This window comes from Melitaea cinxia, chromosome 5 (assembly GCF_905220565.1).
Source record: "Melitaea cinxia chromosome 5, ilMelCinx1.1, whole genome shotgun sequence".
Classification (NCBI taxonomy): Eukaryota; Metazoa; Arthropoda; class Insecta; order Lepidoptera; family Nymphalidae; genus Melitaea; species Melitaea cinxia.
The window spans coordinates 10744142-10762801 of record NC_059398.1 but is presented as its reverse complement, the minus strand read 5'-3'; the positions used below and the strand labels follow the sequence as shown (position 1 = coordinate 10762801).

Here is an 18660-nt window from a genome sequence, read left to right as displayed (position 1 = left end):
TATTAAAACACCAAACACAAATACTAAAATATGTAGAAACGACAACGACTAATCGTAACGTTAAACGTAAAAAAGAAAGTAAATTCATCATTTTAACTATTTTAAGGTGTAATATTTTTATTTTAAGGTGTAAGTACTTACTATAATATAGGTATACTAGCTGACCCCCCAAACGTTGTTTTGCTATATAAGTTATTAACCCTGTTAATCCTCCCCGTTTATAACTTAGAGGTATGAAAAATAGACGTTGGCCGATTCTCAGACCTACCCGATATGAACACAAAATTTTATAAAAATCGATTCAGCCGGAGGAGTATTGTAACTAACATTGTGACGCAGGAATTTTATATATTAACATAAGATATTTTACAATACAATTATAGCAAGCGCGATTGATTCTGTCGTGTTGTTGATACGTTCAAAATTAACGCAAAGCATGGTAAAAAATTATTTATTTATTTATACTTTATTGTACACCCCGACTACATTTTAGACAATAAACACATTAAAAAAAACATTTACAGACTGTGAAGTACAATGGGCGGACTTATGGCTATTTAGCCATTTCTTCCAGACAACCCAAAAATTATTATTTTTGTGATGCAAATATATAGTAAAGTTTTCATCTCGCTTGCACATCTCCGACTTGATTTACATATACTATTACTTTTCACTGATTTTTTTGTTCAATAACAATAAAATATAGCCTATATCACTCCTGAATAGTGTAGCTTTCAATTAGTGAAAGAATTTCCCTACAAGCAAACAAAGTTAAAAACTTTATCTCTTTATATAATATTACTATTGATGAAATCTTAATAATAATAAGTGATGAAGTAACGAAGCAGGTAAGACGCGATGAGGTTCAGATAATCGAGCAGTAATTGAAGAGGCGAGCTTCGTCATAATATCTTAAACTCCGACGTCGTCATCTCGCCCTGCGTTCGTCGTTTAATGAATCGCCTGTAAATGCCGGAAATACGTGGCGAGCCGAAAGGCAATATGCCGCTTTTCGCGCTACTTTCTAAGCTTCGAATACTGAAAATTCACAATTCAGCCCTCTTATGAAAGAAGCGATTTAAATAAAACCCGCTTAAAATCAAAATTGTCTTTTGTCTAACAAAGATGATAGGATCTTTAATTATTCTTCTAAATTAAATTTTAAAATGACTTGAAATTGAAACGGCTTATTTAATGACATATTAACTTGTATTATGATAACACTGACTTAGCGACTGAGCTTTGGCTTTTATTTTGGTTCCGTACCCAAAGGGTAAAACGGGACCCTATTGCTAAGACCTCGCTGTCTGTCCGTCCGCCCGTCCGTCCATCCGTCTGTCTGTCACTAGGCTGTATCTCAAAAACTCGCAATAGCTGGTCAGTTTACATTTTCACAAATTATGTTGCCGTTATAACAATACACATTAAAAACAAAGCAAAACAAAATAAATCTATAAGAGGGGCTCCCATTCAACAAACCCAATTTTTTTACCCCTTTTTGCTCGATATCAATAATGGCAATAGGTGGGCACTTGAAATATTCACGAAATCTCTTTGCCTATTTTTGCTTGATATCAATAAATGGTAACAGTGAAGCACTTGAAATATTTACAAAATACATGATTGTAGATTTATTTAAATAATAAATAATTATACTATAGTACAAGTATTTAGGCGGGACTTTCATACAACAAAAGTGACTTTTTTGCCGCTTTTTGCCCGATATTAAAATCATCACTAGGTAATCCCTTGAAATATTTATAAAGTAGTTAGCTTTATTTAATAATTAAATATTTTACAGAAAATTTACTTATATTTAGTTTACTTAATGTACGGAATCCTTCGTGCGCGAATTCGACTCTCACTTGGCCAATTTTTTTTTACTTATATCGCATCAATCAATTTTATCCAATTATAAGGTGAAATATATTTATAGATAAATAATAAAAGCCTTACAGTTTAAGGCTTTAGTACTAGGTACTTACTATTGTATTTCTGTTTACGTACATTACAGTAATAAGCTAATTTATTTGATCTGAGAAATTCTTTATCCTTTATAATGAGTACGTACAAATAAATGAGTACAAAAATGTTAATTATCTTAACGCTATTTTAAAACTTTGAAAATATTAAAATTTTGTTTTATTCAAAGGCAATGGAAGAAGACGAAGAAGCTGGCTTAGTGCCTTTCTTTGTATCAACTACATTAGGCACAACATCCACCTGTTCATTCGACAACTTGCTCGAAATAGGACCTGTGGTACGAAAATTTCCTTCCGTGTGGCTCCATATCGACGCTGCGTACGCAGGAAGTTCGTTTTTATGCCCTGAGCATAAATACCATCTAGCAGGAGTCGAATACGCGGATTCGTTTAACACGAATCCTAATAAACTCATGCTCACTGCATTTGACTGCTCCTTGCTCTGGGTAAAAAATAGATACCTACTAACATCAGCACTTGTAGTGGATCCACTGTATCTGCAGCACTGCTACGATCACACAGCCATTGATTATCGCCACTGGGGAATACCACTAAGTCGTCGATTCCGCTCGCTCAAATTATGGTTCATGTTAAGAAGTTATGGTATTAGCGGTTTGCAGAAATATGTACGCCGGCACTGTGAACTTGCTAAGTATTTCGAGCAACTTGTTAAAAAGGATTCACGATTCGAGGTGGTAAACCAAGTGAAGGTTAGTATTTTTATAACTTTTACAATCGCAAAAATAATAAAAACCAAAGTGTAAGCTCATTTTTTTTTCAAATTTTAGTTGGGCTTAGTATGCTTTCGATTGATTGGAAGCCCTGACGAAAATCATCAACAAGTGGACGAACTGAATAAGAAGTTATTGACTAACATTAACGCTTCTGGGAAGATTCATATGGTCCCAGCTTCTTTCCGCGATCAATATGTTATTCGTTTTTGCGTCGTTTACCAATATGCCACACGTGAAGATATCGGTAAGACACGATATAATTTATTTACAATTAAAATACTCATTCTTTTTAATTCGTGAAACAATTTAATTCTGTTCCAGAATACGCATGGGATGTTATTACTGACTTTGCAACAGAATTGATAGAAGGACCTGATAAAGAAAGGGTCAGTATTTACAAAATTACACACAAGTACGTATATAATGGTAAATGTTGTCTTGTACTCAGTGAACACATTTATGTGAAGTTGACGTCAGAATAACGTCCTTCAATGTCTCGATTTACGTAAAATAAAGGCCACATCTGCATCATAATTGAGCCACACCACTTCTTGACGTATCGGTCTTACGTTATATATATATGACATAAATATGACATCCAATTAACATTACTATGACTTAGGTGTCTAAATTACATAACTCTGATGTCTTAGTGATATAAAATAATTAAGAAATTGTGACGGTTGATATAATTATTATCATTTAGCTTATGTCTAGATGACATAACTCGGATGTCATAGCTATGTAAAGTTACTTCCGACTACGTACAGAAACATTATCATACTTATTAATATTGCGTTTATTCCACAATTTAGCTAAACGTTAATAAACAAAAAAAAATATTTTTTTATTTTAATGAAAACAATGCATAAGTAAGAATAAAAAAATTAAAGGTTAATATAATTAGCATATTTTGATACATGTTATTTAAAAGGCTTGTTTAACTATTGTTGCTGTTTGGAGTCTAGAATGACAAGCGAAACAGAGATTTTTTAATTACATTGCACACACTTTATAACCCAACTTATTATTAATTAATAGACAGCAATTTTTAAATTATTTTTTAAAATTCTTTAAGAAAAACAACCCGAAAAGTAAAAATGACAATCACAAGCGTTAATTCAATTACTGGGTTTTAATACTTATATTTAAAAGTTTTGTACATGTGAAATGTTATGTTATGAGAAAAATTAACTATACTGCGCATACTTTATAAGTCAACTTATTATTAATTAAAAACATCGCAAAGATCTCTCCGCTACAATGTTTTCGCGAGAAACCCCAGCCACACTCTCTATACAGAGAAATGGTTGCAGCTAAAATAAAATTTTACAAATGGTGACAAATATGGCCAACAAAGACTCAGCTTATAATCCCAGCTCTTTCTGATCGAAAACACCCGTGTGGCTCGTTTGATTGGGCTCACTTAGCGCTAACTAAATATGGAAACATAACAATTTTTATACCAACCCACTATTTATAGGGGTAAAAATACAATTTTTTTATAGAAAAAACAATATAAAATACTTAATACAATTTTTATAAATCTACAAAAATTAAATAGCTTAAATATATCGTAACCTAGTTTTTGAAATTACTCCCAGAAATATTAGACAAAAGCTATAACTCTCTCGTGCTCATCCCAAATTTTTTAAAAGATAATTGTGTTTGCTCGCAAACGAAAAAAAACCGACTTCAATTACATCGACGAGTAATACAACGTAGATCGACGAAAAAATAGTCAGGTAACTATGCGTTATCAAAGATTACTCAAAAAGTAGTTATTAGATCTCAATAAAATTTAAATGTGACCACATGATAAACATCCGCTTTCGATAAAATTAAAAATTATCAAAATCGGTACACCCAGTAAAAAAAGTTAACATATAATTATAATTAAAGTTAATATATAATTATAAGTTAAAAGTTATTGCAAATTTTCGAGAGTTTCCCTCGATTTCTCTAGGATCCCATCATCAGATTCTGGTTTTCTTATCATGGTACCAAACTAGGGATATCCCCTTTCCAACAAAAAAAGAATTATCAAAATCGGTACATCCAGTAGAAAGTTATGCGGTATAATACAACGTAGGTCGACGAAAAAAGCGTCAAGTAAAAACGCATTATTAGATATAACTCGAAAACTAGTTGTTAGATCTCAAATAAATTTAAATGGGACCAATTGGCACACACCACCTTTCGATTAAAAAAAAATTTGTCGAAATCGGTCCACCCGGTCTAAAGTTCTGATGTAACATACATAAAAAAAATACAGTCGAATTGAGAACCTCCTCCTTTTTTGGAAGTCGGTTAAAAACTTTTCAAATTTAAAACCTATGTAGATCTAGTGAAGTTCTATCGAATTTAATAAAATTTGAGGGGGTTGTCTCTTTAAATTTGGAAATAATAAATTTTGACGAATAGCTAAAATTTTGAAACTGAATATCTCTGGAAGTACACACTTAAAATTATGCCTGATGTGCCAGCGTGCTTGGCTCGTTGCGCTGCGTCAAATAATGTACACTAAGTTGCCCGTGCACACTGGGAAGTCGGAGCACTTGGCCACGTGGTACTTGTTTTTTTGCCGATTTCTCAGCGCTCATGCTCGAGAAAAATCTGGCAGTGATATCAAATTGTAGGCCTTTGTAAGTTCTTCCCAACGACATATATAAATGAACCTTTGAATGAGCCTTAGAATCGGCAGCGTTTGTCTTCGAAATTTTTAAATTGTGATATTTTCAGTTTTTTGTTTTTTAAAAACTCAATAAGGACGCGATTAGGCTTAGGTTAGGTATTTTTAAAAGTTTTTAATTTTCGGCATTCAAACACTTAATACGCATGCGTTTCCGATAGCGGGCGATTGCGAAGAGGGAAAGGTTGTCAATTTGATTAATTTTTTTAACATTCACACACACACACATCAGCCTATCGCAGTCCGCTGCTGGACATAAGCCTCCACAAGTTCGCGCCAAAAATGGCGTGAACTCATATATTTTGCCAATAATCACCACGCTGGGCAGGCGGGTTGGTGACGGCAGGGCTGGCTTTGTCCCACCGCAGACGCTGCTGCCCATCTTCAGTCTGTGTATTTCAAAGCTAGTACTTGGATGGTTATCTTGCCATCGGTCGGTTTTTTAAGTTCCAAGGTGGTAGTGGAACTGTGTTATCCCTTAGTCACCTCTTAAGACACCCACAGGAAGAGGGGGTGGCTATATTCTTTGCTGCCGTAACCACGCAACCTTTTCAAAAACTTTTTAACACTGTGTGAATCAAAACAATTAAATATTAATTTATAAACAAGAATATTATTCCTGTATGTTACACTTAATTTACTGCTGCTGATTATTATAAATGAATTATATAAACATAAAAGTTAAAATGAAAATATATTTTGTAACATTTAATTGCTATGAATGAGCTTACGAACGCAATGTTTGATGATGGTATGTGAACTGATTTTATGTAGCAAGTTATGCAACTAGTGTACAATGCTGATTGAGCGATATGGATGTGCGGCTGAACCGTACATGCTCCTGGGTGAGAAGATGTGAGCTAAGCTAAAACAAAGGTAAAACCGACAAAAAAAACTTAACAGCTAATTTACAAGGTGGACCCGACAATTGTTTAGTTAGCGAGTACGACTAAAATTTCATCTTAATAAAACGAGCGAAGTGTTTTTGTAAACCGATCGAGTAGTCTAATTTAGAATATCTTGACCGAGAATACTGACACTAAAATCACTTTGCTCTCCTTTTACTCGCACTTTTACACTTTAGATTTTTCGAACACACACAATGTATCCTGCTGATCACTGCTCGGAGACGGGCGTACGGCTCAAACACATCTGCATGTCACCTGCAACCACTTGCTATCCACAACCGCCAGCCCTGCGGCCGCCATACAGTATATAGCGACATAGTGATGGAAATCGTGATAGTTGAGGCTATTTACGAAGCCAACTTTAGCCGCTTAGTATTCTTGTCGATATTGTCTATATCTTGTCCGACACCGTCTGATATGTTCATCGTATAGATAGAAATTGATATATTACTAATACTATTGACGAGTGCGATCTCTGGTGTAAAGATTATCGACTCGATATTTATCTCATTAGTCATTAGTGTAGTAGTAGTATTGTTTCAGTTATGAGGCGGATTTAAGCAGAGAAGCTTACGCTTAGAATCATTTTTTCCTTGTTTAGAAAGATCATTCACATATTGCTCAATTATTTAACGTACATTATAATTTTCTGTTTTGCTTTGCTTAATTCACTTCAGTTTGTAATATCCTACTGCTGGGCATAGCCCTCTCTACCCATGTAGGAGAAAAATCAGAGTTTAATCTACCACGCTGCTGCAATGCAGGTTGGCGGATATATTTCATACTATAAATATATGGTGTAGAGAATAACAACCGGGACCGACAGCTTAATGTACTCTCCGAAGCACGTGATCCATAAGGACTGTACAAACACCCAGACCATGACAAACATCTGTATGGCCAGTACAAATGTTTGTCCTATGCGGGAATCAAACCCGCAACCGCCAGTGCAACAGTCACAAACCAGTGCTGTGACTGTTGTGCCAACACGTCATCATCTTTATGGACAATAAAATTAATATAAAATTCGAGCGATAAATCAACATAAAAAATAAATTTGCTTAGAATGAAGTGAAATATAAAAAATGGAAAAATATTTTTTAAGCGATACTAAAACAGCAATAAAATACTTTAAATGATATAAACAGTTGTGTACCCAAACTACGAAAAATATGAGTTCATAATGGTACTTGGTGGCGAATCCGTTAGTCAGTTACGAATTCATATGGTTTACAATAACGGTCACACCGTTGCGTCAAGGCGTCGTCATTGCTTAATTGGTTCATTATTAAATATCGTAATTTAATGCTTTTGTTTCTAAAAATTGTCGTTAATATTTTAAAATTGTTATATATATATATGTGTATATATATATCTCGAATGCTTCAGTAGGTCGATGTAGTCGTTGTGAGTATATAGACGATCACGGGGTCCCAATTCTCTATGCTGACTCCCAATTTTTAATAGCATAAAAATATAATAAATTTGTAGGTGGTGTCTTAAATCTTTTTAATGCAATTGCGGACTGTTGCTGTTTGCTGAATAACAGGCTGGTTAAATAGGATATTCATATGAGATTTAAATATATTTTTTGTGTTACTGTAGCGGTTGTTTAAAAATTCTCAACATACTTGATTATCCGTAGATATGTGCCATTATTGCACTAGTTTTTCTGCTTTATCCTTTAACTGACTTTTCAGAAACTGCATTTTTAGGCTATCAAACAAGTCTTTAAACGACAACCACTAGTTTTTAGGGTGGCTTTCTCCCGATAAAGATCAGACTACATTTTGCTGTTTATATTATTTTTGATGTCGTTAAATTTCTGTTCATAGCTGCTGAGTATTTCTTCATATTATCGTCAGGATCGTCTTTGCTCTCTGTTTCCTATCGCGACGCGATAATGATGGCCCAGCGTGATTTTACCGACTTCAAAATATCTTCGTCTTCCCATTTTTCCCATTTTGTTGATGCTGCTAATAATTGTACGCTGAAAAGCCTGAAAATTGCTTTTTGGCCTACCTAAGATGTTCCAAATTGCTATTTCTTTCTTTCTTTCTTTCTTTTTTTCATTTGCAAGGGGGTGGCTAGCTTAAGTAGACTTTTTTATTTAAAATCACCGTAAAAGTATGAGTTAATAGCGTGTTTCAATATAAAAATCAGATATTTTCTTATAACAATTTCGAACGAAATATTCCTTTGGTTTATCACTAGAATCACAAAAACTCAAATAATTATTTTGAATCCTTAAGGAAGGAGTTTCAAAATAATCTTTCTAAAGTGCTGAGTCGCTTTCAATATGAGCCGGTGTCTTGCGATGGTACCATCTTTCCTAAAAATTAATTAAAAATTGATTCATAGCCTCCATGATTTGGGTTTGACTAACTTGAAGATCTTCCATTTTTAGGAAATGATACAAATACTGCTGATAATAAAGAACTGTAGACTCACTAAAGCTACTACTGGTTGACTTACGTGGTGGCCCTTTCTGCGTTCGCAAAAAACTCGCAATATAAGTTCCACTGACAGTAAGTTCCAAGGACCAAAAAAGATGTAGGTTACACCTAATATGCTACTCCTAATTATTCTAAATAAAAGATATAAAAATAAAGGTGAAAATGCAAATATATTTTATAATATTTAATGGCTATGTGTGAGCTCACAAGCGGACTGTATCATGATGACACTTGAACTGATTTTATGTAGCTAATAAGTTGTGCACCTAGTGTAAAATGCTGATCGGGCGGTACGTATCTGAGGCTGAGCCGTAAATTATAAACTTAAAACTGTTGCAACAGTTTTAAGTTTGTAAATTTTGTAAAATCGAAATATTTGTTTGTAGCAAAATTCTGATGACTTTGTTACTGTACCCTTATTACAATTCACAATACAATAACTAATTATGAAATTTATTTATACTTTTTTGTTCCATTTGAAAACACAATCATAATTCTTCCACATATTTAACAAAAAAAATAATATTTTGAAATTGTATAATAATATTAATGATCTATCAATGCTGCTCAAGCAGACATATTATTTAGAGTTTGTATTTAAAGAGAATTTGAGGTAAATTTCATATCTACATATACGAATAAATATTACCTGCATATAATAATGAAACAACTTTTTCAGATTTTATCGCGGTACAATTCGAAGAAGTTTTTTCATTATAATGAATGAAATTCGCATAAACATTAGATAACATATAATTTTTACTTATCGAGTCAATTTATATAGTTCAAAAATAAGAATATCATTTTTTATAGAGCCACGACTTTAATGTAACATAAATTGTATTTAAAAGGATGACTTAAATCTGACATTTAATTATGCCGTTCTTGTGTATAAATTTTACATACAATAATGGCTTGGTTTTTATGTAAAGATTTGATCATATTATTATTTAACTTTTACTTTAGAATATTACTTGTTAATTATGTAATTGTTTAATTTAATTCGAACGTAAATGTTATATAAATTAATGATTTTGATATTAATTACATCACATATGATGGAAATAGTAAATAATTTTTACGTAACATATTAATCACCATTATGACATCATATAAAAGTCATGAATACGGTCACCTTTATATCATATCTACGTAAATATTTAATGATCTATATATGATCTGCCTTTGACGTCATATGTAAGTCATGTGTTCACTGGATAATGAGTAAAATATTTAATCTCATTTAGGACTTGAATGAAGAACGTGCTCGACAAACCCGAGCGGATCTTGCCCGTAAGCGCTCGTTCTTCGTCCGCATGGTTAGCGACCCGAAGATTTACAACCCGGCCATCAATAAGACCCCACCGCCCTTCCCCACCAGTCCCGAGACTCCACCGTCTGCGGCTACTCCGGACACCCCATCCGACGCTGGCTCCATTGTACCCACTACACCGTAAGTGACCTCATATTAATGTGACATTCTTATATTGTAGTTTTATAACAACTAGTGGTCGCCCAGTGGTCGAAATTCGACCATAATTAAAAATTTAAATTAATAAATACTATGTATAATATGCGTGATTTAATATATTTTTATATATAATTTAAAAAAAAAATAGTATTCTGCACTCCTTCTCTATATAAACTAGAAGTGTACTAAATTTCAATATACACAATTTTTGCTTCACGTATTAATGTATTGTGTGTGTGAGATATTAGAATTTTAAAACAAAAAATTGAAAAATCGTCGTTATGACGACTTTTATTTATAAACAATCTGGAGTAAGTATTTAGCTTTTTTAACCGACTTCCAAAAAAGGAGGAGGTTCTCAATTCGACTGTATTTTTTTTTTTTATGTATGTTACATCAGAACTTTTGACTGGGTGGAGCGATTTCAACAAATTTTCTTTTAATCGAAAGGTCGTGTGTGCCAGTTGGTCCCATTTAAATTTATTTGAGATCTAACTACTACTTTTCGAGCTATATCTAATAATGCGTTTTTACTTGACGCTTTTTTCGTCGACCTACGTTGTATTATACCGCATAACTTTCTACTGGATGTACCGATTTTGATAATTCTTTTTTTGTTGGAAAGGAGATATCCCAAGTTTAGTACCATGATAAGGAAACCAGGATCTGATGATGGGATCGCAGAGAAATTGATGGAAATTCTTGAAAATCCGCAATAACTTTTTACTGGGTGTACCTATTTTGATAATTCTTTTTTTGTTGGAAAGAAGATATCCTTAGTTTAGTACCATGATAAGGAAACCAGGATCTTATGATGGGATCCCAGAGAAATCAAGGGAACTTCTTGAAAATCCGTAATAACTTTTTACTGGGTGTACCGATTTTAATAATTTTTAATTTAATCCAAATCTGATGTTTGTCATGTGGTCACATATAAATTTTATTGAGATCTGATAACTACTTTTTGGGTAATCTTTGATAACGTGCAGTTACTTGACTATTTTTTCGTCGATCTACGTTGTATTACTCGTCGATGTAATTGAAGTCGGTTTTTTTTTCGTTTGCGAGCAAACACAATTATTATTTTTATCCTTTAAGGGATGAGTTTATAATACGGTATTTTATTCGTAACTACTCGTACTAAGTACCTATATAATGTTATTTTAATTACACTGATGATGAGGATCTGCTTGAGCTTAACCGTGGAAAGAAGTCTTTTTAACCGACTTCCAAAAAAGGAGGAGGTTCTCAATTCGACTGTATTTTTTTTATGTATGTTAGTTCAGAACTTTTAACCGGGTGGACCGATTTCGACAAAAAATTTTTTAATCGAAAGGTAGTGTGTCATTTGGTCCCATTTAAATTCATTTGAGATCTAACAACTACTTTTCGAGTTATATCTAATAATGCGTTTTTACTTGACGCTTTTTTCGTCGACCTACGTTGTATTATACCGCATAACTTTCTACTGAATGTACCGATTTTGATAATTCTTTTTTTGTCGGAAAGAAGATATCCCTAGTTTGGTACCATGATAAGAAAACCAGGATCTGATGATGGAATCCTAGAGAAATCGGAGGAAACTCTCGAAAATCCGCAATAACTTTTTACTGGCTGTACCGATTTTAGTAATTTTTAATTTATTCGAAAGCTGACGTTTATCATGTGATCACATATAAATTTTATTGAGATCTGATAACAACTTTTTGAGTAATCTTTGATAACGCTTATTTACTTGACTATATTTTCGTCTTCCTACCTTGTATTACTTGTCGATGTAATTGAAGTCGGTTTTTTCGTTTGCGAGCAAATATAATAATTATAAGTATAAGTTGTACGTACTTACAACAAAAGAGTCGTTCTCAATATAATATTATGTCTTTTACAAAGCAATCTATTTAGCAAATACAAAAAAATAATAATAATAAACGCTTCACACTAAATGAAAGTACGCTGTTAGGATTTAATTCGTCAATCTAGAAAACACACATACCTTGCATAAATAACCATTAGCACTTACCCTATTTCGACTCGAAATTAATAATAGAATTTTTTGATTTATAATACAAGTAACAAATATATATATACTAGCTGTGCCCGCGGCTTCGCCCGCGTTTAAATCAGTTTGTCACAAAGTTTTCCCGGCAAACTTCCAGTGAAACTCGCATCAAAATTAGCTTAGCCGTTCCGTAAACCTTCCTCTTGAAGCCCTCTCTCCATTGGTGAAACCGCATGAAAATCCGTTCGGTAGATTTTGAGGAAATCGATCACATACGCCTTTGGGGACTTTGTTTTATAATACACTAACTGTTGCCCGACTGTTGACGACTATGTCCACGTGGTTATGAAGATATACATTACTATTAAGATGCTTAACGCAAATTAATTTTTTATTTCAGTCACTTGAAATGCTTATCACTTTGAGTAACTTTTTGAAAGGCACAATTTAGTATAATTTAATAGTTATTTTTATAAAACCTCTCTATACAACACATTTTTAGTTTTATTTCCAGGCTGCAGTATAAATAACCTATCAGGCGAACTTGTAGCTGCTGTATATGTTTCATACAAACTATCAACCCTAATTAAACCCCTAAACGGTGGAATATCGCAAAATCCGTTCTTAGCGGACATCTAATAACTATAATCTACTTCCCTGTCAAATTTCATCTTTGTCAATCTTGGGTGGATGGACCATCCGGCGGTTTTTGAGTTCTCGTGATGAGTGAGTCAGTGACCTTTCTCTTTTATATATATAGATTACGATGTATCATTTGGACACTTCCTCACCATCTATAGAGCATACATTTTAAATTTCAAGTCTCTTACTTCAAAAACATAGGACTTTCATACAAACTTTCAACCCCTGTTTCACCCTCTTAGGGGTCGAATTTCGTAAAATCCGTTATTAACAAATGTCTACGACCTATAAGGAGCCTATCTGCCAAATTTCAAGATTTTAGGTGTTATAGTTTCGGCGATTTTATGATGAGTGAGTCAACCTACCATCCCCCGTTTTAACCCCAAAAGGGAGTTGATTTCTAAAGATACATTATTTGAACACCTTTTCACTATCTATAGAGCATACATTTTAAATTTCAAGTCTCTTCCTTCAAAAACATAGGACTTTCATACAAACTTCTAACCCCCGTTTTACCCCCTTAGGGGTTGATTTTCGTAAAATCCGTTTTTAGCGGATTTCTACGACCTATAAGGAGCCTAGCTGCCAAATTCCAAGATTTTAGGTGTTATAGTTTCGGCAATTTCGTGATGAGTGAGTCAACCTACCATCCCCCGTTTTAACCCCAAAAGGGAGTTAATTTCTAAAGATACATTATTCGAACACCTTCTCATCATCTATAGAGCGTACATTTTAAATTTCAAGTCTCTTACTTCAAAAACATAGGACTTTCATACAAACTTTCAACCCCCGTTTTATCCTCTTAGGGGTTGAGTTTCGTAAAATCCGTTCTTAGCGGATGCTTACGTCTTATAAGGAGCCTACCTGCCAAATTTCAAGTTTGTAGGTGTTATAGTTTCGGAGATTTCGTGATGAGTGAGTGACCTTTCGCTTTTATATATATTATTATAGATATATATATATATATATATATATATATATATATATATATATATATATATATATAAATTATAAATCATATTAAAAAAAATACATAATACTCGCAAACGAAAAAAAAAATCGTTTTCAAGTACATCGACAAGTAATACAACGAAGACGAAAAAATAATCAAGTAAGTACGTGTTATCAAAGATTACTCAAAAAGTAGTCATCATAATTATATTGATCAAATTACTACAAGATAAGCATCAGCTTTCGATATCATTAAAAATCCCAGTAAAAAGTTATAAATTATAATACAACATAGGTCGGCGAAAAAATAGTCTTAAGTAAATACGCATTTTTAGATATAACTCGAAAAATAGTTGTCAGACCTCAATAAATTTAAATGGATCACATATTAATACGCATCACATGTCGATTAAGAAAAAAAAACATCTAAATCGGTCCATCCATTAAAAATAACGCTTCAGCCTGTAATATCCCACTGCATAGGCCTCTTTCCTCACGTAGGAGATGGATCAGAGCTTAAATCACCACGCTGCTTCAACGCGGGTTACTAATATTACCTACTATTTAACTATATCGTCGACAACCGTACTCTAAATTAGCATTGGTTCTTTTGGGAAGGGAAAATTCCCAAAAAAGTGCCCGGCTATAGTGCAAAAGCGCCGGGTTCTGTGGGTTTTTTACCCCCTACAAGCCATGCCATGGTCGTACTCGACACGGAGTTACGCTAGCACGTCCGCTGTCATTTTCACCACTCGTTGTTTGCGGAGCTCGTCTCGATGGGGGCAAGTACAATTTGGTCCTATTACAAGCCTATACCTATATATATATCCCATGGCTTGCAATATTTATTGTGCCGCGGTTGGAATAGGGGTAAGGAGGCTAAGGCTAGGTCCTCATAGTTATATATTCTGAGGTGCATTGGCCATCTTCTGATCCCTCTCAGAAGTGTCAGCTAGAGATATAATAGTCTCATAGAAGGAGATAAGAGCCTCCCAACCGAATCCCTAAGAAATTTTGCTGACACGAAGTGATATATCCTGCCCAATCTCACGGACAAGGACCCACCGCTTAGTTTCCCAAGTCGGAAGCACTTCTGATCTAACACCTCTGGCCGGTCTTAAATAAAATTGAAAAAGAAAAGAAAGGACATGCCTCGTCGTTTTCATCTTAGCCCGGCTTCGAACCCTGTAACTAGATGGTAAGATCACTTGAACTACTCGTTCGTTCGTTTTCGTGTATATAGCTTTTCGTTAGAGTCCGAGAGGTCAGATGCTGTTATCGTTTGAGTAATTTGAACGCACTGGAAAAACTGATTAAGCTTTCAGTGCTCTCAAAAAAGGCAAGTAGAAATACGACGACGGTAGTATTTTAGGAATCTTCACTTCGAAAGAAGTACTTTAAAAAGTTTAAAAATAACAGTCTCTGGTAAAGTACCTACTTACGAATAAAAAATATAATGTACATTTAAGATAAAAGTTCTCGGCGCAGCTGGAGCTGCTACTTGCACTTCAAATTCTAGGACTAACTTAGGTTCTTACTATATACTTGTAGTCTGCTATGTATCGTAAGTGTATATTGTAGTTTATATATTTACTAGCTGTGCCCGCGACTTCGTCCTCGTGGAACTTAACAAAAAAGTATTGTTTAGTCCGCAGAGTATTAAAATAAAAAATAAAAAATTAAAATAACAGTAACCTAAGTTACTCCTTTTTATATCAGCTATCTGTCAGTGAAAACCCCGTCAAAATCGGCCCGGCCTTTTCAGAGATTAGCCGAAACAAACAGTCAGACAGACAGACAAAAATTGTAAAAAATGTTATTTTGGTATATGTACCGTGTATACATCCATATGATTTTAGTAAAAAACGATTATTTTAATATTACAAACAGACACTCTAATTTTATTTATTTGCATATAGATGTATAGATAATGTCAGTGCCCGTCATTCTGAATGAAATACTTAAGTTGATACGTATTGTTTCGTACTCTTAGTATTTTTTTCGCAGTAAGCTATACCTAATTGTTTTTAATTTATTTATATATGCGATTGAATTTTATTCTTTTTTGTTTGACTACTCGCTAACTAAAATTAAAGCAGAGTGTTTGGATCCGCAGATTGATCTGTCAGTAAATATGTAGATACATAGGAAACAACATAAAGCAGGCTTCACTGTATATCACTGCGTCTGACTTCTATGAAAAGTTTGCAATAAATTTTAACTAAAGCCATTTGCAGACAAAGATTCAATGTAATCGGTATAATATTTGGCACAGGACAAAGAAACCAACATCACAACAAATACATACATCCTTTAAAAAGCCTTATGATGTATTGGATACAAAAAACTGTTTGGTTTACAGGAAACAATCGTCTTGGATAAGCTGGCCACTTGCTTTCTTCTTCCAAAGCGTTGACCATGATTCCAATGATTTGCCACTGAGGTAAGTATCTATACTTATAACACTAGCAAATTTTTAACGTCTTGATTTCAGAATATCTTAATCATGATGTGTGTGACTGTGTGTGTATTTTATAAGACGTTCTAGTATGCTGAGGTTTAATATGATGAACAAAAGTACTGAATCTAGATAAAAATTAAAAATAACAATTAATAGATTTTTCCCTTTAGGTTCCGCCATCTCGACACAATGGTGCGACTGAAGAGTCCCAACCAAGGACGCCGCGGATCGTCGCCGGGAGCTTCTCCCGAACGCCGCGCTCCTTCGCCCTCCGCTAATTGACCGCGCTTGCTTTATCGACATTGAACATATTACTGTATTACATTATCAATAAATAATTTTCCTTGCATTGATATACTTATTTCATTTATGAAACTAGTATTTTTCTGGTTGTGATTGTGATACTTAGGTAATAATAAATATTCTTCCTACGTACAAAGCTAGAATAAGTGTAGCAACCTTGTATATTAATAAATCATGTGATGACTATACTTGCAATTAAATAAAAAAATTAACTTTTTTTAGTTTCAAATGTTAGTTGTCTGAGTTTTAGTACACGGTGTGTCGCTATTTTGCAAGTTCATTCATGGTTTAGTTAATATTCGCATTGATGCAACAATCAACTATCTAAAAGGTTATGTAGCCTTCTTTCCAAGATTTTAGCAAATACTTTTTTAGCGAAGTAATTTTAATTGAATATTGAAAGTAAAGCCGATCGATGGCGGGATAACCATCCAACTGCTGGCTTTGTAATACACAGGCCGAAGACGGGCAGCAGCATCTTTGGTGCGACAAAGCCTGCGGTCACCCTGCCCAGCGTGGTGACTATGGTCAACACACACGAGTTCACGCCATTTTTAGCGTGAAGTTGTAGAGGCATGTGTCCAGCAATTGACTGCGATAGCCTAAAGTGGTGAAGATGATGGCGATGATGATAATTGAAAGTAATATAATTTATTTTTTGTGCTAATCGAAGATTATAGGTACCTACATATTTCTGCATTACCCTTTTATAAGTAAAATTTATTCAGTTAACTTACAATTCGAGTTTTTTCTTTCTGACTGTAAAATAATTATAATAACATTCTTTATTGTAAACCACAGTATAACGCTTAAACGCTACGCTTCAGCCTGTAATATCCCACTGCTGGACATAGGCCTCTTTTCCCATGTAGTAGAAGGATCAGAGCTTAGCTGAGCGTAGCTCTGATGCGGCTTGGCGGAGAGTATAAACAAACAAGTAATTATATTATGTAGTATCAGATGTAAAAACGCGGTCTTATTTAAAAGAGCAATTTCTTCCAGACAACTTTTGGCCATAGGACACAATAAACTAGAAGCGGCTATAATCTATCTATCTATAATATATATAAACGCGAAAGGTCATTCATTACGAAATCTCCGAAACTATAACACCTACAAACTTGGAATTTGGCAGCTAGGCTCCTTATAGGTCGTAGAAATCCGCTAAAAACGGATTTTACGAAACTCAACTCCTAAGGGGGTAAAATGGGGGTTGGAAGTTTGTATGAGAGTCCCATGTTTTTGACGTAAGAGACTTGAAATTTAAAATGTATGCTCTATAGATGATGAGAAGGTGTCCAAATAATGTATCTTTAAAAATCAATACCCTTTTGGGGTTAAAACGGGGGATGGTAGGTTGACTCACTCATCACGAAATCTCCAAAGCTATAACACCTAAAAACTTGAAATTTGGCATGATGGCTCCTTATAAGGCGTAGACATCCGCTAAGAACGGATTTTACGAAATTCGACCCCTAAGGCGGTAAAGGGGGTTGGAAGTTTGTGTGAAAGTCCCATGTTTTTGAAGTAAGACACTTGAAATTTAAAATGTATGCCTTATAGATGATGAGAAGGTGTCCAAATAATGTATCTTTAGAAATCAACTCCCATTTGGGATTAAAACGGGGGATGGTAGGTTGACTCACTCATCACGAAATCTCCAAAGCTATAACACCTAAAAACTTGAAATTTGGCATGATGGCTCCTTATAAGGCGTAGACATCCGCTAAGAACGGATTTTACGAAATTCGACCCCTAAGGGGGTAAAGGGGGTTGGAAGTTTGTGTGAAAGTCCCATGTTTTTGAAGTAAGACACTTGAAATTTAAAATGTATGCCTTATAGATGATGAGAAGGTGTCCAAATAATGTATCTTTAGAAATCAACTCCCATTTGGGATTAAAACGGGGGATGGTAGGTTGATTCACTCGTCACGAAATTTCCGAAACTATAACAGCTATAAACTTGAAATTTGGCAGGTAAGTTCTTTATAGGGCGTAGACATCCGCTAAGAACGAGTTTTACGAAACTCGACCCTTAAGGGGATAAAACGGGGGTTGGAA

The 18660-nt window shown here is 34.2% G+C and overlaps 1 protein-coding gene across 1 annotated transcript in view; it reads left to right on the top strand.

Annotated features, from left to right (window-relative positions):
- Window positions 1–16649, top strand: part of LOC123653583 (tyrosine decarboxylase) — a 29266-nt gene extending 12617 nt beyond the window's left edge. The window contains exons 5-10 of the mRNA XM_045589575.1: window positions 2153–2692; window positions 2771–2960; window positions 3038–3102; window positions 10020–10225; window positions 16198–16278; window positions 16467–16649. Coding sequence (XP_045445531.1) covers window positions 2153–2692; window positions 2771–2960; window positions 3038–3102; window positions 10020–10225; window positions 16198–16278; window positions 16467–16578 — 1194 coding nt within the window. The 3' untranslated portion in view covers window positions 16579–16649. The remainder of the gene's footprint in view (window positions 1–2152; window positions 2693–2770; window positions 2961–3037; window positions 3103–10019; window positions 10226–16197; window positions 16279–16466) is intronic.
- Window positions 16650–18660: the final 2011 nt, after the last annotated feature.